The 25,351-nt window shown below is 39.0% G+C and overlaps 1 protein-coding gene across 10 annotated transcripts in view; it reads right to left on the bottom strand.

Annotated features, from left to right (window-relative positions):
• Positions 1–25,351, bottom strand: part of OSBPL1A (oxysterol binding protein like 1A) — a 209,728-nt gene that overhangs the window by 45,812 nt on the left and 138,565 nt on the right. For 9 of the 10 annotated variants that reach the window (XR_010836893.1, XR_010836894.1, XR_010836895.1 and 6 more), the window contains one exon: positions 19,943–20,099. The exons of the other annotated variant lie outside the window; for it this stretch is intronic. Coding sequence is in view for 6 of the 9 variants with exons in the window: in XM_067015193.1 (XP_066871294.1) it covers positions 19,943–20,099 (157 nt within the window). In the remaining 3 variants the exon portion in view is untranslated. The remainder of the gene's footprint in view (positions 1–19,942; positions 20,100–25,351) is intronic. 10 annotated transcript variants of the gene reach the window in all.

Below are 25,351 nucleotides of genomic sequence, written 5' to 3'. Positions count from 1 at the left end.
AATCTAAAAAAAAAAAAGAAAAAGCCCTGGCTTTGGGGGTGTTGTTTAGGCAGGGGGTGGAACTTAGGCAGGGGTGGGGTTTAGGGTGGGGCAGGGCCTAGGCGGGGTGATGTTCAAGCATGGGGCGGGGCCTCTGCTTTGGACCTGAGGGGAAGGGGAGAGGCAGCACATGGAAAGGGTGCCCTCTGGAGTGTGGAGTTCCGGAGTTTGGAGGGAGGGCCCTGGGTTGGGGTGTAGGGGCGGGGCTTGGGCTAGGCAGAGCAGGAGGGAGGCTCCAAGGGCAGAGGATTAGAATCAGGAGCCCAACATGTTCCCAGTGCCTATGTAGACAGGGAAAGCACTGGCCCCGTTCCTTTCCATTCCTTCACGCCCCTCTCCCACTATCTCCCGCAGGGTTTCCCCCGTTGCTGGTGGACTCCTAACCATGGGTGGGTCCCGCTGGGTGTAGAGCTCCTCCCCTCCCCCAGTCGCCCCTCAGGGGCTCCAGTCCTGTCCCACCTCCACTTCTCCTCCCCCTTCACACCTCCCATGTCCTACCCAGTCCAAGATGGACCTAGAGATTGTTCTACTGAGTGAAGTCAGACAGAGAAAGACAAATACAAATGATACTGCTTATATGCGGAATCTTAATATATGGTACAAATGAACTTATTTACAAAACAGAAATAGAGTCACAGATGTAGAAAACAATCTCATTGGGGAGGGATAAACTGGGAGATTGGGATTGACATATATACACTACTACATATAAAATAGACAACTAATAAGGACATACTGTACAGCACAGGGAGCTCTACTCAATACTTGTAATGACCTATCTGGGAGAAGAATCTAAAAAAGAGTAGATATATATATGTGTGTATAACTGATTCACTTTGCTGTACACCTGAAATACAACACTGTAAAGCAACTATACTCCAATTAAAAAAAAAAAAAAAAAGAGCCTCTTGGAAATGAAGTTTCCGTTTTTTACCTGCACATCCATTTTAAAGAATTTTTAAAACTCTGTTATTTTCATAAAGTACAAACATATTAAGGTGAAAACATTCATAGTCATTGGTGATATCTGCCCACTGAATTAGCTTCTCAATTTGTAAGAGGTCCTGGTATATTATAAGTATTCTATTCACCACCTATATTGCAGATAACTTTTTCCAAGTCTAACATTGGTCTTCTGATTCTGTTTATGGTATAATCTGCCAAAACCAAATCTACCTACCTGGGAAGACTATACATATTATGACCATAATGTATACATGAAACTTTAAACAAACAGCTATCTTCCAATATTTTCCATATGGACAAGATAAAAACACTCTACAATCGTATTAATAGTTACTCCAGAAAAAAGGGTACATCCCTTAATTCAGGGGTCCCCAATCCCTGGGCCATGGACAGGTACCAGTCCGTGGCCTGTGAGGAACCAGGCTGCACAGCAGGAGGTGAGCAACAGACGAGAGAGAGAGAGAGAGAGAGAAGCTTCATCTGTATTTACAGCTGCTCCCCATGGCTTGCATTACCGCCTGAGCTCCGCCTCCTGTCAGATCTTCGGCAGCACTGGATTCTCATAGGAGCACGAACCCTACAGTGAACTGCGCATGCGAGGGATCTAGGTTGCTTGCTCCTTATGAGAATCTAATGCCTGATGATCTGAGGTGGACCTGAGGCGGTGATGCTAGCGCTGGGGAGAGGCTGCAAATACAGATTATCATTAGCAGACAGATCTGACTGCACAGAGACCTTAATAAGTCAATTGCTTGCAGACTCATATCAAAACCCTATCAGTGAGTGGGAAGTGAAAACAAGCTCAGGGCTCCCACTGATTCTGCATTATGGTGATTTGTATAATTATTTCATTATATATTATAATGTGATAATAATAGAAATAAAGTGCACAGTAAATGTAATGCGCTTGAATCATCCCGAAACCATTCCACCCCCAGTCATGGAAAAATTGTCTTCCACGAAATGCGTACCTGGTGCCAAAAAGGTTGCGGACCGCTGCACTGCCTTAATTCATAAAGTTTTATAATCTCATTCTTACATTTTTAGAAATTTAAGTTCTAAGTCAAAACCGAGTCAAGACACAACAGAAATAATCTTCTCAAGTATTTACCACATAGAAGTAAACATAATTAAATGGGGAAACAAGTATGTGGTTAATTTTTCAAATTACAATACCTTATTATATTCCAGGTGAAAGAATCCACAGATAAAGAACAAGCTAGTCATCTACTCCCACCTCCAACACCAACATAACAGCCTGAAGTGCTCCCTTCCATACTTTTCTCCTGCATAAGCATATACAAGTACATAGAGTTTTACTGGCATATTGCCCTACAAGTCACATTGTTTTTTCACTAAATAATAATTTAAGAGTATACCCCTTCAAGTTGATAGATATAAGTGTATCTATCTTTCTAATATCTTTATGCACAGGAACACATACACATACATGTAACTCTGTATCATGCACCCTGTTTTTAATGCAGTCTTTCTCCCCTGTTTTGTTCTTTTTTGCTTGTCACCCCACTTCCTCTGCCACCACTGTACTACACTGTAACCCATGATAAAAACCTGGTATGTATTTTTCTATACTTTTTAATATTTTCTCAAACAGTCTTAAACAGAGCATGCATGTGTGCATACACAAAGCGGCTTTCTGACTTTAAAATTCCAAAATAGAATACCAGTTATATACACTTCTTTACAGTTTGCTTTTCCCATTCAGTACTTCATGGAAATTTGTTTGTCAAATGGTAAACTAATTCTTTTAATGAATGAGTAATATTCCATGACAAGAATACTATATATCAAAACATATTTTGCCATCCTCCATGAAAGCCATTTACTGTTTTCACTCTTTTGCCAAAACAAACAATGCAGCAAAACCACTTTAATACATTACATTCCAAATTAAACCTGATGCTTTCATTTCTATGGGGGTGGAGAACCAGGGGTCAGATTGCTGGGTCAAAAAGTATCTCTATTTTACATTTCCAGGGACGTTGCCAGATTGCTTTCTGAAAAGGTTTTTAACAATTTCATATTTCACCAATAATACGTGACAGCACTTCTTCCACCTCCCCACCAGCAGCAATTGGTGTCAATAGGTGTTGACATCTCTTTATATCATTTGTAACCACTGGCTTTTTGTGTGTGTCTATTTGTAAGAATTTGTTGATAGAGACTACTAATCTTTTGTTTGTCTTATTAATCTTTCATTTAGATTGCCAATAGAATCCTTTGCAGGTTTAAAAAAAACTTTTACAGTGAAATGTGTCTTTCTTTTTTTTTTTTTTTTTTTTTTGCAGTACACGGGCCTCTCTCTGTTGTGGCCTCTCCCATTGTGGAGCACAGGCTCCGGACGCGCAGGCTCAGCGGCCATGGCTCACAGGCCTAGCCGCTCCGCGGCATGTGGGATCTTCCCAGACCAGGGCACGAACCCGTATCCCCTGCATCAGCAGGCGGACTCTCAACCACTGCGCCACCAGGGAAGCCCCATTTATTTTTTTAATAGCTTTCAGGTTTTGTGTCTTGGTTAAAGCTCTCCCCACCCCTTTTTTTTTCACCTGATGTTCTAATTCTTTAAATGACTGAAATACACATGTATGTCTCAAGATCCTATTTCTACATCAAAATAGCTCAGTGGCATTTGTCCCTGCCTGGTCTCTGTGCCCTCTCACCTCTATGCCTTTCACAATGGGGCCTGTAAAGTCACCCACTCTGCTTCCTTATAAGACAGAGGAGCTCTCTCTCCAACATTTCGTTTTCCCATGATTGCAGGAATCTTTTTTTTTTTTTTTTTGTGGTACATACACTGACTTCGGGAAACATTAGAGTAACTTCCTATAAAGCTAAATACATACCCTCTCTGGGACCCCAAAATGCTACTCCTACATAACAAAGTGAAAAACTGCCCGTAAAAAAGATGTGTATAAGAATGCTTAAAGCAGCTTTATTTACAAAAACTCCCAGAACACTGGCATCATTATACACTTTTGCAGTCTTTTTGATGTCTGGTTTTACAGAAGACAGCTGGGCTGCTCATAACTGCTTCTGCACTGAATCTGTGATACTACTCATCACGTAGTCTCTAGAAAACTCCACTGTACACTTATTAGTGAATGATAATAAAAAAGGCTAATATCTTAGTAATATCATGAAAATTGTTTTAACCTTGTGGTTCCCCCCGAAAGGGTCCTGGGGGACGCCTGCCCCCGAAACAATGGTCAGAAGACTCCACTTTTGAGAAACATTGGCAAAGACAGTCAGCAAAAGGGCCCTCCCCTTTCCTCAGCATGTCTTTGGGAAACTTTACAACAATTTTAAAAAAAATAAAAATCATTCAACAAATATGGATTGAATTTCAACTATTATAATTGGTTTTGTGAATAACAGGAGGCTGGATCACAAAATTTTCAAGAATGTTTACAGTTGAGATACTTCAGTTTCAAGATGTTACTTCATTTCTGGATTCTGCTTTAATACTTTAACATTTAAATCTGGGTATAAAACAAGTTTCTCTGGCCTTGCAACTCAAAGAATTTCAGCTTAAGTTGATGCAATCTGATCTTATCATTATGAAAATGATGCTCTCATTCAACCAAAGAAAAGAATGTTTGACCTCCAAAGTTGATATATGTCCACCATCTTAAAAATACTATTATTCCTCAGTCATGGAACAGTAATTAAAATCGTAGTTGTAATATTATGTGGAGACTTAAGATCTTCAAAGGCATCTTATTGATATGAAATAGTCCATAAGTATAATATATCAACATCAACACAAAATAACTAAAATATACCTATACAATTAAATTCCTAAAATCTATCTATCCCCATTTCAACAGAAGCAAGCTTGGACGGGTCTTAAAAAGAGAACATATCACTTACATCTCTTATCTTGCATGACTGATATTGTAACGTTCCTTCCACCAACTTCCAGGCTTGAATTCGGACAAACAGAGGAATTGCAAGTTCTCTCCGCATACCCAGGATGCCATCTGAAGCCTGACAGAACGAGTACCTAACTTAGGGCTGGGTCAGACATGCGGGTGATGGAGTTAGCTGGACAGCTGGGTATTTAACCGGCTCCTAGATATCTTCAACTGAAATGAGCCCAGGTCTTGGGAGCAGGTCAGTACAAGTCTAAGATGAGATCTCTAAGACTAGTCAGATGCCTTTTTAGGTACTATGCATCTTTCAAAAATCCAAAAACTTAGTTTCCTTACTTTAAGCTTACTGTGATAACTTTATGTAATTATCTGATATTACTATCTGATTTTGCTGTATATTTTATTTTATTTATTTATTTATTTTTTTGCGGTACGCGGGCCTCTCACTGCTGTGGCCTCTCCCGTTGCGGAGCACAGGCTCCGGACGTGCAGGCTCAGCGGCCATGGCTCACGGGCCCAGCAGCTCCGCGGCATGTGAGATCTTCCCAGACCGGGGCATGAACCCATGTCCCCTGCATCGGCAGGCAGACTCTAAACCACTGTGCCACCAGGGAAGCCCTACTGTATATTTTAAAGATAATTTTTCCTTTTGATCTCAAATTATAAAAAATCTATGATTATTGCTTAATAAACCTGGCTCTACACAGCAAAGAGATTAAGGTGATTATGTGTCCTTGTTTTATAAGAGGTATTACTTGTTTTGATTTTAATAAGTTAAACATGCATATTCAAAATTTCAAATTGCTTTTCAAATTGGCTTTCTAAAATTTAGAATTCACTGTCCACCTTCAGTAAAACAGTAAATTTACTTCCTATTGTTAGTTTATTAGCATTACTGGATTAAGAGGAAAGCCTACAGAATCATCATCCAAGCCAACACGGACTGATGAAAACATACCCAGGAACCAAGTCCTTCAGCTTAAAGAGAAGCTGTCCCTTTGGGCAGCAGGATCTCCTCACTTCAAACCTACTTTATGGTGTTCAGCACAGCTGGGAAGAAGGCAGGACACAGAAAGGCAGACCTTACTTAACCTAGGGGCAGGGTGTGTACTCTTTTCTCAGCCTTATCTCAAAGAATAACTAAGACTTCATGCAAAGGGGGGCTGGAAGAGATGTAAACTAACGGAAGAGAGCAGATCATGGTAAGGTCATCCTGACCTAAAGGAAGTGATCTTAAAGACCTAGAACGCTGACGAAATGCAGGCTGTGTACAGTACAGGTCAGAGCCAGTTTCTTCGTCCCTGTCTCACCTGAAGGCTGACCTAAGCCTCTTGCAGTGTGGACAGCTAAGGAGCAGAGAGGAATAGAGGTGGTGAGCACAAATCTTCCACTAATACCTCCCACATTCCAGAAAGGGTCTGAGGCTGTTTTACTGCTAGTAATTTTGCTGGCAGGAAAGGGGAAAGAAGCCTTTCCTGACTACAACAGAAATTTCTTGGACTCTACACTAAGAAATATCCTGTCTTGGAACCTGGATGTGCTCCAGCTGGATTGGGAGTCTGGCAGTAGGCAGTGCGAGGTGTGGTGAGACCCTGGAGTAGATCTGAGTGCTTGACGGCAACGGCTGATCCCTGAACGCAACTCTGGAGCGAGGCTATGTCTAACAGGCTACACGTCACCTGAAACACTGCAGTCAAGGACTTCAGGTCCCCGAAACAAGAGCCTGGGGACTATGCAAAACGCAGTTAACAAGAAGAGAAGACACAAAGAGAAGCAGAGATATACTGAATGATAGACGTGTCCCTCTGCAAACACCACTCTGCCTCCTTCTGTGGCTCTGAAATTTTATCGGTATTTCCCTTTAAACCACACCCGTTTTTCTAGAATGTATATAACTGTTTGTGATCTGCTTTAGGCAGTTCAATAGCCTGATTTAACTTCCTTTTAAAATGATCTGAGATCTTTTTGACTGCTTATCATCAGAGGGTTAGAATTTCTAGGGAGAGCTGAATTTCTGGTTCCTTCCTGCTCTGTGACACATAATACCGCTATGGGTATTATTTGACATATATGTCAGTTTCCCTTCTTTTTCCTTTCTGACTGCTCTGATCATGGTGAAATATCTGTACTGCAAAGAAGAGCATTCTTCCTCTTTCCTAAGAAGGTTTCTTCTGCTAGCAAAGATGACACAGTGTCCTAAAACAACAATCACATTGAAGTAGTGTACCTCACCTTCTGAGATTTTCTTGTTCTTTCCGATAATATAATGTCAATCATAATCCTGAAGGAAAACAGCCAAAACTCTTGGTCTTCACTAATAATAAGAGAATGCACAGTTATTGAGGAGAAACATTAATTTCCATGAAAACATGACACCTTTAATCATTCCTGCATCCTTTAGAGTATTCTGCTTTGGTAGGAAGTTGGTAGACCATGGAGATTATAGGAGTGGAAATTTTTATCCCATATCTGCTTGAAATTGGCAGAACTTTCATCGTGTTCATATGTTCTTTTGTGTGTTCCTGTTAATACAAGTGGAAATGTATAAAGACTCAGAAAACCAGTTCCATGTTCACTTTAATTAATAATAGTGCCTAGCGCTGAGCCCAGCGGATGGGTGCTTAATAAATGCTTTGGGACTATGATGTTAATTCTCTGTAAATTATTACATAAAAGAAACAAATGGAACTGTTATTAATTAAAAGCTAGGACAAATTGTTTTACATTCAGAATATAAATCTAGGAATTTGTCTAGGAATAGAAATCTCTGTTATTCTACATATCTATGAAGATTCTAAATTTTAAGAAAAGAATGGAGGCTCTGAAGTCAGAATACGTGACTTGCATACAGGTTCTATCACTTACTTGCTAAGTGATCCTGCGCAAGTCGATTAAACTTTCTGTGCTTCAATTTCTTCATTTGTAAAATTGAGGATGTATTATCTGCCCTACCTGTAACTCAGAGATATTTTGAGAATCAAAAGCTATGGAGTTTGTTAAAGTATCTTATATACATCAATTTATAATCCAAGTGTAAACTGTAGCCATTAATATTATGCATAATATTGTAAAGAGCTCTGCATCTGAAGTTAACATGGTACAGTCAGAAGACAGCGGCTTTAGCGCCCAGTCAGACCTAGGTTCTAGCATCTTGCTACTGGACTGTGCTTTCGTGGGGTGTTGCTGGTGTCAAAGATGAAGCGGCTGAAGCGCAGACAGGCTAAATGCTGACCAAAGCCAACAGTTATACTAAGTCATAGAGCCAGAGCCAGATGCAGAAGGAAACTGCATTATGCTGATGGTTCTCCACTGTCTTATGATCATGGTACACCTTCACCTAGTAGAATTTTTCACAATATCCTTAAGGCATTCAAAGACCCCAAACACCAAAGCACGAAAGTAAAACAATACTGTGAAGAATCTATGGTTATAAACGCTCTACTTGGTTCAGAGAAGTTTGTTTTGCTGAGAACTGTTAACTGCCTCAACTGTGCTCTCTTACAGCCTGGAAGCACACTATTTTACTCTGGCACTGGTAGGACACTAGACTCCATCTCCTACCTCTTCCTCAAGGCTGGCTGTACCCTGCTCTTGCACACGCCACATCACCTTCCACCATACATCGTAACAGTGCACAGACGTAGTGACAGTCACCTACGTTTTCCACATTTGTCAGATGCAGAGGCAGTGCTTCCCGCCTGAGAACCAGGATGCATAATTAACATGAGTCACTTCCAGAATAACAAGGAACTGGCTCTGAGAATACTCTCTATAGCAGAATGGCAGCTCATGGTCAGATTTCAAATCCTGACTGAGTGTGGTGCTACACCAACACGACTCAACAGCAGGCTATATCCCACGATTAGGATCTATCACATTCCACCAACAATGAATGTGTTTTGGAAAGAGTGGTGTATAAACCAAATTTTCTGAAGATTTTAAAGGTACAAGGCAAACAAACAGTTAAAGTATCTTTATGTTTTAAAAACTATCACTTCCCTAATTTCTATCTTGTAAATCCTTATTATTATATATGGTGTTTTCTGAAAGAGGAAAATCCTCCTGTGTTAACAAGCACAGCAAACAATACTGAAGAACTCTATGTCCCCTGAGGTAGTTTCTCCTTCAGCCAAAATTCAGGTTGACAGGGCTCCAATGGGAGACGCTTCAATGTATTTGTACAGACCAGATCCCACAAGTCATCAGAAGTCAAGATGCCCAATCTATGAATTATTGTAATTAAGAAATGGGCAGAGTAAACACAGTAAGACAGACCATTAAAAGACTAAGCTATACTGGCAGATATTTCCCAGGCACTCAAAATCTTGTGTTCATGTGTGTAGAAGGGAAGGAGGGTGCATCTTCAAACAGAGCAAGATGCCAAGCAAGAATATACATTTTATTAAATATTGAACAACCTCTTCATTTTGACATCCTGAGGATTATAAGTCTATAAAGCAAACTTGAAATAGAAATTGGATATTCACCTAAGAGATTCAAAAAGCCTAGAGATTGAAAGGAGAAGTAATGAGACCTCTCTGCATGGGGAAAGTAGTATCAAGGGACTAAGGGAATGAATAACAGAGCTTCAACGCTCTAGTCACCTCTTGTTTACACTTTGGACAACATAAGCTTACAGCCAGCTTCTTGGAGGCCAGCCACACCTTTGTAACCTTCATGAAAAGAAAATCTATGTTTCAATGTAACCATTACTATGAAATGTCCTTATAAGATATAATGGAAATCAACCATAGGAGACAGTTTTCCTTATTGTTTATTCAAAAGAAAATAATCATGTTCCAAAATGAACACTTTGATTTCAGCTACCTGTTACCCAAATTTCAGTTTCAAACGCCAAAGTAAACTTCTAAAACCCATCCGAAGACCTTTTCTTATGAGTTAAAAGAAAGAAAACAATTCCATTTACTCACTTTTGCTTAAGGTTTATCAATTTTCTACTTATAACAGCACCTGAGATTTAATGAGTTAGAATCACTATGACTCCTTTGTATAGATTATTTCATTTAATTATCACCACAAGCCAACAAGGTGGGTCCTATTATTACACCCATTTTACAGTAGAAGAAGATCGGTTTCAAAGTGATTTTAACTTGCTTAAGGTCAGGAACGTGGTAGATATGGGATTCAAACCGAAGTACCGCTTAATAATACACTTTTCTAGTTCACTTATATTTTTTCCAAAGAGCATATGGTGGTAAGAATTATGTGGTAATTACTTGCTATGTGGTAGGAATTAGAGATTTTTCTAAGAATTATCTTCCCTTTGACAAATCTGGAAAAAATATTTTCAACTAATATCATGTACAAAAAGCTAGTAATGATATATTATAAAGCAGCTGAAAATTGGTAAGTTCAATATTCCTAGAGAAAAATGGGGAAGAAGTATTAGCAATTCACAGAAAAAGAAATACAAATCGATCTTAAACATACAAAAAGATGCTCAACCCTCCTCATTTCAGAAATGGACACTCCATAAGAATAGGGGCTTGGCTTGTTCATGACTGTAACCTCAGCACCTTGAATAGAATGTGGCATTAATAGGGGCTCAAAATATATTTGTTGAATAAATAATTTGTTATATATATTTTTTTAAAAAGCAAAGGCAAGAGTTGTATGCATGCATTTTTCATCATTAGTGTGAACAATATTGTATGTAATAATGGTTGCATTTGGGGAAAGGAAGAGGAGTGGCTAGTTTTAAAAGTGGGAGTTAAGGGCTTCCCTGGTGGCGCAGTGGTTGGGAGTCCGCCTGCCAATGCAGGGGACATGGGTTTGTGGCCCGGTCCGGGAGGATCCCACATGCCGCGGAGCGGCTGGGCCCGGGGGCCATGGCCGCTGGGCCTGCACGTCCGGAGCCTGTGCTCCGCGGCGGGGGAGGCCACAGCGGTGAGAGGCCCGTGTACCGCAAAAAAAAAAAAAAAAAAAAAAAAAGTAGGAGTTAAAATTTGCAAAATATACCCTATTACATTTCTGAATTTTGATCCACATGAATGAATTATTAATTATTTTTTTTAAAGAGAATCATCTCTAAACACACACATGTATTTTTTCAAGGGGTGCTGAAGAAACACCCAGTTGACTCCTGTCAAAACACATGAGACCAAAAGAACTGGAATTAGCATACATTAAGCAGATAAAAAAGCAAGGTTGTAAGGGTCTTTTATAAGAAACAAGGGAATATGAATAGATCTTTTTATTGCTTACATTAAAAACAAAATAACTGGAAAGATTATAAAAATAGTTACCTTTGAGGAAGGATGGAAACAATGTTGAGGGGACAAGAAACTGGATTTTTCTACATATACCTTGTTTTGTATTTTTGACTTTGAAATCATGTAAACATTGTACATAACTATAAAAAATTAAGTCAAAAGGGAATCCCTAAAACTTGAACGCAAGTGAAACAAATGAACCTCCCTGTTTAACTAGTTTAACCACACAGAAGGGAACCACTGCAAGTGACCTTCAAACACACCACTGACTGTACATCCCAGATAGAATATATTAAAAGGATAAAAGGAACTAAAAAGAAATTGAAAACTCTTTTCAACAATCATGCTGTTAGTACCAGTATTTGTATATGAGTGTATGTGTCTTTGAAACAAAAAAAGTAGAATAAAGCAAATATGTAACTATATTAATGTCATTAGGAACCATGAAATACAAATAAAAATCAAAGGAATTAAGGGAAAAACCCCATAATCCAGAATTTAAACTGGAAATATATGGGTATGAACTCATGAAACATTTTCCCTTAAGAAAAAGCACCGGTGATTTTTATACCTCTATCCAATGAAAAGGATGGAAACCATGGCCAACTTGCTATCAGTGAACATCCTTACTACCCAGATTGTTATATCTAAATATTATTTCCCACTAAAATAAAAAACATCTAAATATAATTGCCCACTAAAATGATAAGTGGCTTCTTAGAGAAATAGCTGATTCTAGGTCTGGGGCAGGAAATATACCAGATAAACCTGAAACATCTCTCTGTATCAGAAAGCAAGGCAGCTATCAAAGACCACTGGATTATACCTGAAACAACAAAAAAACCTAACTGGGGTCCTGTCAAAAGGACACAGAAGCCAACATACAGGGGCTTCTTCTGACCAAAGATGGGAAAAAATAATTATTATAGATTTAAACAATCCAATTCGTGTGTTCCTATACCATCTTCAAAGGACGTTAGGGAACCAACATATTCTGAAAAGAGGTAATGGGAACTTTTTTCTTTACAGAAGAATTCTAGCTAATAAAAGTAGAAGGAATGACAGAAATGTAATATGACCATTTTGCAGCCCATATTAAAATGAGGATGTAGACACTGATCAACAATGGCTGCTAAAATCATTAGGCTCAAGGTTGTTGGGCACCATTATCATGGCTGTATCAGACTGACACTGCCTGAACCCAGGAATCAATCTCAACATTACAAAAAGAAGGAAAATCAGGGAAGATATGCCCCCAATGGACGTAATAGGAGGTACACCTTCGGTAAGCGTACGTACAAAGTACTTTGTACCAAACAATTCAAACCTAAATTTGATTGAGCCTCTCTATATAACCATCAGTTTACAGGAAATTCAGGAGTTAAAGATTATGTTAAATGACACCATTGGAATGCAACCAGCAACATCCAGACTGTGGATTATTCTACAGGACAAATGACCAGGTTTCTTCCACAAATAAATGGTAAGGAAAAAATGAGGATGAGGAGAGGAGATCTAAACATTTTTTAATCTCTTAGGACTTAAGAGACATGTAAACCAAATATAGTATGCGAACCTTCTGGATTTTTATTATTAAATGACTTTTTTTTTTTTCTTTCTTTTGGTCATGCCGTGTGGCTTGCAGGATCTTAGTTCCCTGACCAGGGATTGAACCCACGTCCTCGGCAGTGAAAGCTTGGAGTCCTAACCACTGGACCACCAGGGAATTCCCTTAAATGACATTTTAGACCCAATTAACTAAGTGACATTTATGAGACAATCAGAGAAATGTGAATTCTGACTAAATATTTGATGACAATTAACACACTACTTTTTAGGTGTGATAATGGGACTACGGTTTTAGAAAATAAAAGTCCCAGTGTTTTAAAATGGATTAAGGACCTAAATGTAAGGCGAGATACTATAAAACTCTTAGAGGAAAATATAGGCAGAACACTCTTTGACATAAATCACTGCAAGATCTTTTTTTGATCCACCTCCTAGAGTAATGAAAATAAAAACAAAAATAAACAAATGGGACCTAATGAAACTTAAAAGCTTTTGCAAAGCAAACCATAAACAAGAGGAAGACAATCCTCAGAGTGGGAGAAAATATTTGCAAAAAAAGCAACCAACAAGGGATTAATCTCCAAAATACACAAACAGCTCATGCAGCTCAATATTAAAAAAACAAACAACTAAATCAAAAAATGGGTGGAAGAGTTAAATAGACATTTCTCCAAAGACATACAGATGGCTAAAAAGCACATGAAAAGATGCTCAACATCACTAATCATTAGAGAAATGCAAATCAAAATTACAATGAGGTATCTACCACCTCACAGCAGTCAGAATGGCCATCATCAAAAAATCTACAAACAATACATGCTGGAGAGGGTGTGAAGAAAAGGGAACCCTCCTACACTGTTGGTGGGAATGTAAATTGGTGCAGGCCCTAGAGAACAGTATGAAGATTCCTTAAAAAACTAAAAAATAGAGCTACCATTGATCCAGCAATCTCACTCAGGGGCATACATCCAAAGAAAACCATAATTCGAAAAGACACACGCACTCTGATGCTCTCTGCGGCACCATTTACAGTAGCCAGGACATGGAAACAACCTAAATGCCCATTAACAGACAAATGGCTAAAGAAGATGCGGTACATATATACAATGGAATATTACTCAGCCATAAAAAGGAACGAAATTGGGCCATTTGTAGAGATGTGGATGGATCTAGAGACTGTCATACAGAGTGAAGTAAGTCAGAAAGAGAAAAACAAATATCATATATTAACGCATAGATGTGGAACCTAGAAAAATTGTACAGGTGAACTGGTTTGCAGGGCAGAAATAGGGACACAGATGTAGAGAACAAACGTATGGACACCAAGGTGGGGAAGTGGCAGGGGGGTGGTGGTGGTGGTGGTGGGATGAACTGGGAGATTGGGATTGACATGTATACACTAATATGTATAAAATAGATAACTAATAAGAACCTGCTATATAAAAAGATAAAATTAAATTTTAAAAAAAGAATGAAATAATGCCATTTGCAGCAACATGGATGGACTTAGAGATTGTCATACTGAGTGAAGTACGTCACACAGAGAAAGACAAATACCATATGATATCGCTTATATGTGGAGTCTAAAAAACATGGTACAAATGAACTTACCTACAGAACAGAAATAGTTACAGATGTAGTAAACAAACTTATGCTTTCCAGGGGGTTGGGGGGGAGATAAATTGGGAGACTATACATACTACCATATGTAAAATAGATAACTAATAAGAACCTACTGTACAGCACAAGGAACTCTACTCAATACTCTGTAATGGCCCCCAAACCAGGTTCTTGAGAGGTATCTTGGCTCTTCAAAGCCCTTGTGCTTAAAGATATATTTCAGGATCCATTTTTCAACTTCCAAGGAAAAGGACTTGCAATTTTAATTAAAAGTACACCAAGTCTACAGATCAATTTGGCAAATCATATTTACGACACTCTTCCTTCTTGCTAAGTGTTATATCTTTCAGTAAGTTTTATTATTACACTTTTTTAACTAAGATTTATTCCTAGGCAAGTGACTCTTTAATAGCTACTCTAAAATCCTTCCCCCCCCAGTTTTAATCACTGTTTCTGTCCGTTGATGGTGCATAGGAATGTAGTTAGTTGATTTTATATAAAAGCAACCTCGCCAAACTTTCTAACTATAATAATTTGTCTGTAGACATCTACGATTTTATTTCTAAATTTCAGGGGTGTGTTATGTCTCTGCGTATGGCCTCCAAACAATGACGAACAGAAAAGATGATGGCAAGCATCCTTGTCTTATTCATGGCAGTAGAAGAACTGTTTTTAATATCTCGTTATCAAGTATTTACTTGTTGCAACTTTTAACCAAATTAAAGAGGTTCTCTTCTATTTGTGATTTGCTAAGACATTTATATTAAACAGGAATGACTGTCTAAATTCATTGAATGTTTTTTCTTTATCTCTTAGGATGATCATATGCTTTTCTCTTTTAATCTATTAATATTGGGAATACAATTTATAGAATCATAGCATGGCTCCAACATTTCAGATTCTGACTAATCTGTTCTACATGAGTATTTTTATTGATACAGTATACATCCAGATGAGATAAATATCAACATCTTCACCAATTACAACTTGGGTCAAACGCTAAAAAGTTAAAAGATGAGAGCTCAGAATAAATGTAATAAATTAGGTCCAAGGGTAGAGAACCGATCCTATGGAACACAGACCACCGAGATGACAAGAAGCCCTGTCAACATAAACCTGACCAGTATGGTGAAGGCTAACGTTCCACAAAGCAACTCAATGTATTTTCCGGGAAAAAAAAGAAAAAAGTGCCATCAAAATGGAGCATTTATTTTCTATATTCTCTACCTCTGAAGTATTTTTGGTTCTAGGCCTTAAATAAAATCCTAATTCGTTCTATTGATATTTCTCTACAACTAACCTAAAAGCCCAAAGACATGTACAGCACCACAGTTAAAGGTCATTGACCAGCAGAGTACATGGCATATCAATAACTCAGAGTGAATGAAAAACATAAAACACTTTTTTCCTAGGTCTAACCACGTTAAAAGACATTGTAGAAGTTTTCTAAACGTCAGTAAGGTAGAAAAACCATTTTTTCAAGATTTCAGTTAGCAATTACAAGATTTTCAGAGTGAGAAGAGAACTCAGTTCCTTTAGCGCAAACTTTTATTTAAGAGATGACTTAATTTACCTAGTTCGTTAACAGAAGGATTATTTTGTTGGTAATTATCACATAGGATGGATCAAAGATCCATAGTATCTGTATTTTAATTATCATACAAATAAACTCAATTAGTCTGGCATAGTTAGTTTTGTATTAAATTAATATGACATAGGCCTTATAGCTTATGATTCTCTGGGTCAGAGATTTTTCAAATTGCACCCCATGATGTCACCCTATGATAATGGGGTAGAAAAGGAAACAAGAGGGCAGAGGTTCTTTAGAGCAAATCAAATCATTTTTGAGGAGAAAGAGAGTAAGCAGAGTGAAAAGAGGTCATTTCTACTGAGTGTTTCCCATGTGGCAGGCACTCTCCTAGGTACTCTTGTGCTGACACGTTCAACAGGAACAGAAACAGAGTCCGGGGGAAACCTGTTGTTCCATAATACATACTACAGAAAGTAAAGGTTAAACACTTTTGGTGGCTAAGGACATGAAATAGATATGGTGATTCCAACCGCAGTGTAAGATTGGGGATGGGGGGACAGACCTTCTCTACGGGACCCTCATCAGTCTCTGAGGGTGGGTGAGGTTTTAATAGTTTCCAGACTAAACTTCTGTTGCATGAATGGTTCCATGGCTAAAAAACAACAATGGTTAAAAACCCTAGCTCTATCTTATCAGCAAATTAGTTAAGCCATGATTTAATATTTTCCAGAGGAACTATAACTTGTACCGCTTCTCTTTTCCCGTTTTAAAATTTGCATTTCTTGTGCAAATCAAAACGAAGATGAGGGCTTCCCTGGTGGCGCAGTGGTTGAGAGTCCGCCTGCCGATGCAGGGGACGCGGGTTCGTGCCCCGGTCCGGGAGGATCCCACATGCCGAGGAGCGGCTGGGCCCGTGAGCCATGGCCGCTGAGCCTGCGCGTCCGGAGCGTGTGCTCCGCAACAGGAGAGGCCACAACAGTGAGAGGCCCGCGTACCGCCAAAAAAAAAAAAAAAAACGAAGATGAGGTACCACCTCACAGCAGTCAGAATGGCTATCGTTAAAAAGTCTACGAATAACAAATCCTGGAGAGGGTGTGGAGAAAAGGGAACCCTCCTACACTGTTGGTGGGAAAGTAAGTTGGTGCAGCCACTATGGAAAACAGCATGAAAGTTCCTCAGAAAACTAAACATAGGATTATCATATGATCCAGCAATCCCATTCCTGGGAACATACCTGGACAAAACTATAATTCAAAAAGATACGTGCACCCCTATGTTCACAGCAGCACTGTTCACAATAGCCAAAACATGGAAACAACCTAAATGTCCATCAACAGATGAATGGATAAAGAGGATGTGGTATATATATACAATGGAATACTGCTCAGCCATAAAGAAGAACGAAATAATGCCATTTGCACTGACATGGATGCAACTAGAGATTATCATACTAAGCGAAGTAAGTCAGAAGGAGAAAGACAAATACCATATGATATCACTTACATTTGGAATCTAAAATATGGCACAAATGAACCTGTCTACAAAACAGAAACAGAACCACGGACATAGAGAACAGACTTGTAGTTGCCAAGGGGGAGGAGGAGAGAGCGGGATGGACTGGGAGTTTGGGGTTGGTAGATGCAAACTATTATATTTAGAAAGGATAAACAACAAGATTCCCATGTACAGCACAGGGAACTATATTCAATACCCTGTGATAAACCATAATGGAAAAGGATATAACAAAAGAATGTCTGTATGTGTATAACTGAGTCACTTTGCTGCACAGCAGAGACTGCCACAACATTGTAAATCAAATCTACTTCAATAAAAAATAAAATAAAATAAAATATGCATTTCTCTCTTTTAAATTTTATAATCCATATTCTTCCCATCTCCCCAAATTTCAGTGTGTATATCCCAAGGATACGTGGTGATGTGGGATGAGGGAGAAATGTAAGATTTTTATGGAAAAGGTAAGTTAGTGGTGAGTAAATTATTTTTCAATATTCAAGAAAACAGAAACATATGACAAGGTCAAATACAAATTTCACACGACTTTTAAAGATAAAACAGAAGTCTTCAAATAAATTTCATGATCACTTCAGGCCATGCAACATACATTTGCTTTTCTAAAATATCACCAAAATTACTGTTAATTCAAATTACTCTTAATGTTAACATAATAATTGCCCATTATAATCACAGATTACTTACAGTGCAACTTAGGGCACAGGAAAGAGGGACCTGATCACATTGAATACTCTGTTTTCCTATCCCCAAATGAAACTTTTAAATTGTATGTGGCATATGCCCTATTTGTTTAGAGAACAGCTTTATGAAAAAAAAAAAGGCTTTAAAAAAAACTCCTATAATGCCTGTTTTTTAAAATAGGAAACTGTTATGTTTCTCCACATATTTGAATGCTGACAATTTCCTAAATTACCCACTTTTAAATAGCTAAAGAATATTTTATTACATTTATAGGTTTCATAAGTTGCATCTTGTACATCAGTTTAACTTTTCTGGTTATGTCACTATCTAGTTGCATTGTGGTTTTTCTTAGTGACCTATCCTCAATCCAAATTTTGAATGGTTCCATCTTAACTTTCACATCTGTGCCATTCTGGGTTTGACTAATTAAAAGGGAACACAGAATGTATGAATATAGTATAATAATTTGTCAGATGCAAAATAACTCCTGTTATGATGCATTACAGCACACACACAAAAGGGCTCCTGGGCCTTAAAAGCTGAGAAATCCTCCTCAGCCATAGGCTATAACAGCATCTAATAAGCAATGCGTTCCTTCAGATACCTTAACAATTCTATGCATCTTTGAACATTCCAAACATATGTCACATGTGTTCTCACTAGACTGTAACGAGGTACGTGTTAAACGGTTAAAGGCTGTCTTCTTTTTAGACATTGGGAGACCTGACAGGCTTCCTGCTAGGTACCTTATGCTCTGCACAGAACTTAGCCCCTGACCACAAAGGAGCTGACAGTAACGACAGAAGAGAGAAAGGGCCCTCACAGCTCACCACGTAATCTGCAATGGTAAACTCCATCACAAGATAGCCATCAACGAGCATGTTTAGAAGATTCCCTCTAACCAAAGAGAAGAAAACTCTGGTTTGAGTAGTTACCTAAAACTCACTGATCTTTTCAAAATAAGTACAAAGTGAAACATCTTTTGTTAACAAGGGGCAGATACATATACATCAGAAGTGATATGTACAACTTTTCAGTAGAACAATAGTTGAGATCAATTGTAGCCAGATTCATGGTACAGAAATGGGGTTAGAGCTACACAAATCTACAAATATTAAATAAAAAACAATTCTGTAGAAATTAATCGTTAATAACTACTTATCCCAAAAGTGCTCTTTACAATGACAACAGGATTTATTCTTCACTGATAATTTGATAAAATATTGTACCCTATGAATACCAGCATGCACACATGGCACTGTGTCTATAAACTTGTGTGAAACCACAGAACTCTAGTGTCTGTGACATCTCATTAATCTGGGACTATCTCTAGGACTAAATCATCAAGCGAATAAAAAAATACTAATGTCATTAGACAGTACAAAATGGCTACGTTCAACAAACCCTGGGTCTTAATAAAAGTCTTTGTGTAAATGTAAATAAATTGTATCAACAAGCAGGCAATATTACCATCCATTCTCAATAAAACCAACAAGAAGATCAAATGACTAGAAACTAAAATAGCATTGGGAGGCAGAGTCATAAAAGATGTATGCTGAAAAGAAGAACCCAGCATCACTTTCAATAGGCAGTTCTGAAGAGCCTTTCTAAATCGCCAGCTGAAGGATTTATGTTCCCCTAAAACCATGGTATCTAAAACCAAGTTCTGTGCTTAGTTCCTACAATTACAGATGATGTTCTTCTTGTAATGGACAAAGTACTAAAGCTAAATCCTTTCCTTGAGGTGACGAAGCAATATAAATATTCAATACAGAGAAAAAGCAAAAACGAAGAGAAGGCATACTTTTCTTTACAAAAGCAAATGCACTTGATAATAAAACAGCAGCAGCAACGTTCACTGTTAAAGGCCATCCTACCTGTGTTTTTTGATGCCATTGGAGAGAGCATCTCCACCACCACAGTCTTTTCCTTCGGACATTCTGTGCTTTCTACTCCTCAGGTGCTCTCCTGCCTCTTCAAAGCAGTGCGCAGTCACTGCTTCCAATCTACTCAGGGACCGTTCGGACTCGGAATCTGTGGCAGAGCAGGTTCATAGTCAATGAACTGAACTTTGGTGTGAGGCTTCCGTAACAATGGATCTGTCTCCCTTAACGCATCAGGTTTTGTAACTTAAGCAGCCTACTTTGTCCTTCAACAATCCATCTGTTAACTCCTCCTCAGGGATTTCAGAGAACCTGCACCCAATAAGGCTAAAGTGGATTTAGGAAACAGATATAGGATTATATAAACTTACAACTGTTAGATTTTATACACTAAAAGAGACGTCCAAAGATTACCTAATTCTTTAAGAAATTATATTCAGTGGTTTTCCCCCTAAAAAAATTTCTACTTTTTTATCTTCCCTTTCAAAGCACCTTAAGCATAACTTTAAAAACAATCAATTTTTTAAACTCATGTATAAAGAAAAAGCTACTGTGGCTGTACTTGGAGGAAGCATAAATTACAGCTGATACTACAGACACCAAAGCAAAGGTAATTTTTAACTACTTTAAAAAACACTTCTTCTGGTATTATATTATTTAAATTCTCAAGAGCTGGAGTCTGAAGTGGCCATATAAAATCTAATTATCAGGCGGGTGTTTTTAGGATGGAAAATGCCACATTCCCAACTGCCTGTGCATTCAGCGTGGAGCCACTGGCCTGTTTGGGAATAAAAGGACAACTTATCTGCATACAGTACGCTACAGTTTTCAGGCACACTCACATCCATCATCTCCTTTCAGCATCTCCAGGGTGCTTTGGTGATGGTGAGGAAGGACTACGGGGTTAAGAAGTATGCCCGCTTACTTGTTTAACGCTCTACATATTTCAGTTCACAGTAGCAGCCATCCAATCTCCAGAAAACTTTAAATGATGCTTATGCTTTTATTAAAATGTAAATTCCAGGTAACGTCTAACTTTCCATAAGCAGATGACCATATAGACAACCGTCCTCTGCTCTAGGGAAGCACTCACACCCATTCAAGTAACCTCCCTTAAATAAAAGTTTCAACCATCTGCTTAGTGTGTATTATACCTAAGATGTTCAGGAAATAAAAAATTATTTAGTACTTTCTTTTCCCCTGACTGCATTCTATAATTCAGCCAAAATCATAGGCTCTTATTTTTATCACATTAGGTTCACTAGTAACAACTGTTGGACAAGTACCACTGCAGGTTGGACAACACACCTTGAACTCTGGACCCTCTGAATGGTGTAAGTTACCTGCAGAAAAGACTCAATGCTAAGGAAGTTATTTTTATCTTCTGTAAATATAACTTTACCAGAATTGAAAATATAGCTTTGTTGTAACATATACCTTATAGCAAAGAAAGATATTTTAATAATAACTTTAAAGCAATATTTATTTTTCATTGTCAATTTTGGCAGGCAGTGACAATATTTTATCGAAAAAAACTGAAGACTTGGGAGATTGGGATTGACATATATACACTAATATGTATAAAATGGATAACAAATAAGAACTCGCTGTATAAAAAAATAAATAAAATTCAAAACTTCCCCCAACCCCCCCCCCAAACTGAAGACAACCTGCAAAAGCCAGTAACAGGGGATTGTCATCCATTAGATGAAATACACAGCTGCTAAAATCACAATTACAAAAGCAACTTAATAAAATAGAAAAATACTTTAAACATAATAAGATGAAATAATCAGGATACCATTTTACAACTCTAAAATATAAGCAAAAAAAAATTAATTTTATTCTGCCTTAAAGAAAGATCAATCTGGTTCAGGTAAACAGATATCTGTCCAAATGAGAGCAGTGAAATGACAGAAGTTTGTCTAGGGCACAGTGAGGCAAAGAGGGGAAGAGTCCATTTGCTGGGGTAGGCAAAGGGGTATCAGGAAAGGATATAGGAGAGGTGGTATTACCTGAAAACTGGCTTCGTCTCTCTTGGTGGGTGTCAGGCAAAAAGACACAACCAAGCCAAAGAGTGGGAGGAAATAAGAAGAACACCGGGGATCTTTCCCAAGGCAGTGTCTCCCCAACAGCAAAACTGGGGAAGTTTTACAGTAAGGGTGCATGCATATTCATGAATGGGCCTGGGCAGTATATGCATATTCATGAAGGAGTTTTGAGCAGAGGAGAATTCAAAATAGAATTGAGGCAAAGGTTGACAGAGTCCAAGCTTTAGCTGATTAAAGTCACGAGGGTCAGAAAAGGTCAACAGTTGATCTGGTGGTTGGTTGCAGGCTCAAGAGGGGCGCCGTTTGAATTCTGTAAAACAGCTCATGAAGTGTTTCAGGCTAATCTTTACCACTGAAAACAGAACTGGGAGTCTTTACAACTGATTTATTATCTTTGCTACTGTAACTTCTCTTGCCTGATAACAGTCCTGTTTGTTCCTGCATTATTTTGTTCCCTCAAGATCATTAATTATTGAGACCTGTTCAAGGGCAAGCACTATGGCCAGGCTTAGATCACAAAATGGTTTAGGCTAAAAATGGCTTCTCTTATGTCAAGAAAGCCATGCCTGGTTCATTTGCTTTGGGGACCCCCTACCTTATCTGCTTACAGTGGAACAACAGGTAAGTCTCAAAACAATGAGAATGGTGCTCAGGTGGAGGTGAGGGAAGAGTTATTCAGAGGAAGCAGCATAATCGGGTGATTTTTTCACTTCTACCTTTTTAAATTTGTTTCGTAAGAAAAAATTAAGAATTTAAAGAGCCAAACAAAATAATCCTGTCTGCACTGGTATTATTCAAGATGCATTATTACTTTATAATTTAGACGTCATGAAAACCAAAATGCACTGAAGCAAAAAACCTCAAGCACTCAAGCATTTATTAAACATCACTCTGCACAGGATACTGTGTTTGCTATTTAAGGGATACAAATCATAAGACAAGGACTAATCCATTTCCAAAGAAAATTCTTAACAAAGAGCAGATATACAATAAACACCAAACAAGAGGTAAGGCAGTAAGAACGTCTATGAAGCAAAGACTTTACTCAAAACAAGATTTAAACTTACTGAACACAAGCTGAAGACCTACTACCTTCATCCAATCATAGGAGCGCTGTGCTTACCTCTAGGGACACACTACCAGGTGGCAGTACAGACCCTTAACATTATCCTCCCCTCCCCTCCACCCCAAGGGTAGCAACTTGACTTCCTCTCTGCCCCCTCTCCTAGTCTCTCTCTCCCTGTTCATCCACCTCTCCCCTCCCCCCAACCCTTATTTCTCTCTACCTTGTTCCCAACCTTCTTCCCCCTCTAATATAATCAGGCTATGCCCACCCTTCCCCTGAAGGGCTCTAGCAAAGGTCACCAATTACCGCCATACTGCAAAGTTAGTTCAATGATCATTTTTTAATTCTATCATGACTCGTCCACCACATCTGATACTGCTTACTTCATTCGTCCCCTCCTTTCTCTGGTGCAAGGCGTGGTGGGTGATTCAAAGAACAGTGAGATGTGGTCCCTGTCCATGGTCGAGCAGAGGTAGACTGTTTTGTGAAAACACGAGTTCAGTGAATTACTCCCGGTGCAGCAGCGTAAGTCTGGATGGGGGCAGTGGGCCACACAGGAGGAAACAGCCAGTTTCACACAGTGAAGGACTGGGTGTCCAGAGATGATTGTGACTGACGGCTGAGCTAAGTTGACAAGGAGTAAGACGGGGTGGAGGAGAGAGTTACAATAGAGGAACTGTTCTAGGCAAAGGGAGCGGCATGGTGCAGGGCAGGGAGGAAGGAGCATTCAGTAAGGTGGGCGGAGAAGACGTGAGAAAGGAGTGGTGACTGGGCGGCTGGGGGGGAAATGAAGCTATGAATCAGTCATGAAGCTGACTACCCAGGATGAATAAAGGTCAACGGCAGGCAGTGGGACAAAGACAAAGAGGCTATAAAATGAAGCGGGAATGAGGTAGTATCCCATTCCATGCCATGAGGTTCTTTCACCTGCTAGAGGCAAATCGCCAGCTCATCTCTGAGCATTCTAGCTTCAGAGGCAAAGAAGGAAACATGATCAGTGACATGATTTACAGTGTCCTCGAGATAAAAACCAACTTGATTAAGAACAAAAGCTCAGGCTTCCCTGGTGGCATAGTGGTTGAGAGTCCGCCTACCGATGCAGGGGACACGGGTTCGTGCCCCGGTCCGGGAAGATCCCACGTGCTGTGGAGCGGCTGGGCCCGTGAGCCATGGCCACTGAGCCTGCGCGGACGGAGCCTGTGCTCCGCAAAGGGAGAGGCCACAACAGTGAGAGGCCCGCGTACCGCAAAAAAAGAACAAAAGCTCAGTTACTTCTAGTATTATGTATACAGTGAGACATAGCTTGGACTTACTTTGTGGGCAATGGGGAGCCATCCTTAACTTCTATGCCTCCAATGCATGAGTCACGCCAATATGTCTCCAGCAGAGTATCATTTCATTTGGAGACCCATGGGGTCCAGTTATATTTAAATTCTAACGTGTTTACCTAAGTAGCAAAGCATAGTCTCCGTGGAGGCTTACTGATTAAGGTGAAGCCTGACGATATATAATTTTTTGAACTTTATTTTCTTTACAAGGATTCTTATTAGTTATCTATTTTATACATATTAATAAATACATGTCAATCCCAATCTCCCAACTCATCCCACCACCACCCCCCTGCCACATTCCCCCCTTGGTGTCTATACATTTGTTGTCTACATCTGTGTCTCTATTTTTGCCCTGCAAACCAGTTCACCTGTACCATTTTATCTAGGTTCCCCATATATGCGTTAATTTACGATATCTCTTTTTCTCTTTCTGACTTACTTCACTCTGTATGACAGTCTCCAGATCCATCCATATCTCTACAAATGGCCCAAATTCATTCCTTTTTATGGCTGAGTAATATTCCATTTTGTATAAATGTACCACATCTTCTTTATCTATTCATCTGTCGATGGGCATTTAGGTTGCTTCCATGACCTGGCTATTGTAAATAGTGCTGCAGTAAACACTGGGGTGCATGTTTTCTCTGGGTATATGCCCAGTAGCAGGATTGCTGGGTCATATGGTAATTCTATTTTTAGTTTTTTAAGGAACCTCCATACTGTTCTCCATAGTGGCTGTATCAACTTACATTCCCACCAACAGCACAAAAGGGTTCCCTTTTCTAAACACCCTCTCCAGCATTTGCTGTTTGCAGATTTTCTGATGATGCTCATTCTAACTGGTGTGAGGTGATACCTCATAGTAGTTTTGATTTACATTTCTCTAATAATTAGTGATGTTGAGCAGCTTTTCATGTGTTTCTTGGCCATCTGTATGTCTTCTTTGGAGAAATGT

This window comes from Kogia breviceps, chromosome 15 (genome assembly GCF_026419965.1).
Source record: "Kogia breviceps isolate mKogBre1 chromosome 15, mKogBre1 haplotype 1, whole genome shotgun sequence".
In the NCBI taxonomy this organism is placed as follows: Eukaryota; Metazoa; Chordata; class Mammalia; order Artiodactyla; family Physeteridae; genus Kogia; species Kogia breviceps.
Note: the sequence above shows the minus strand (reverse complement) of the source record. Positions and strands in the feature narration are given on the sequence as shown.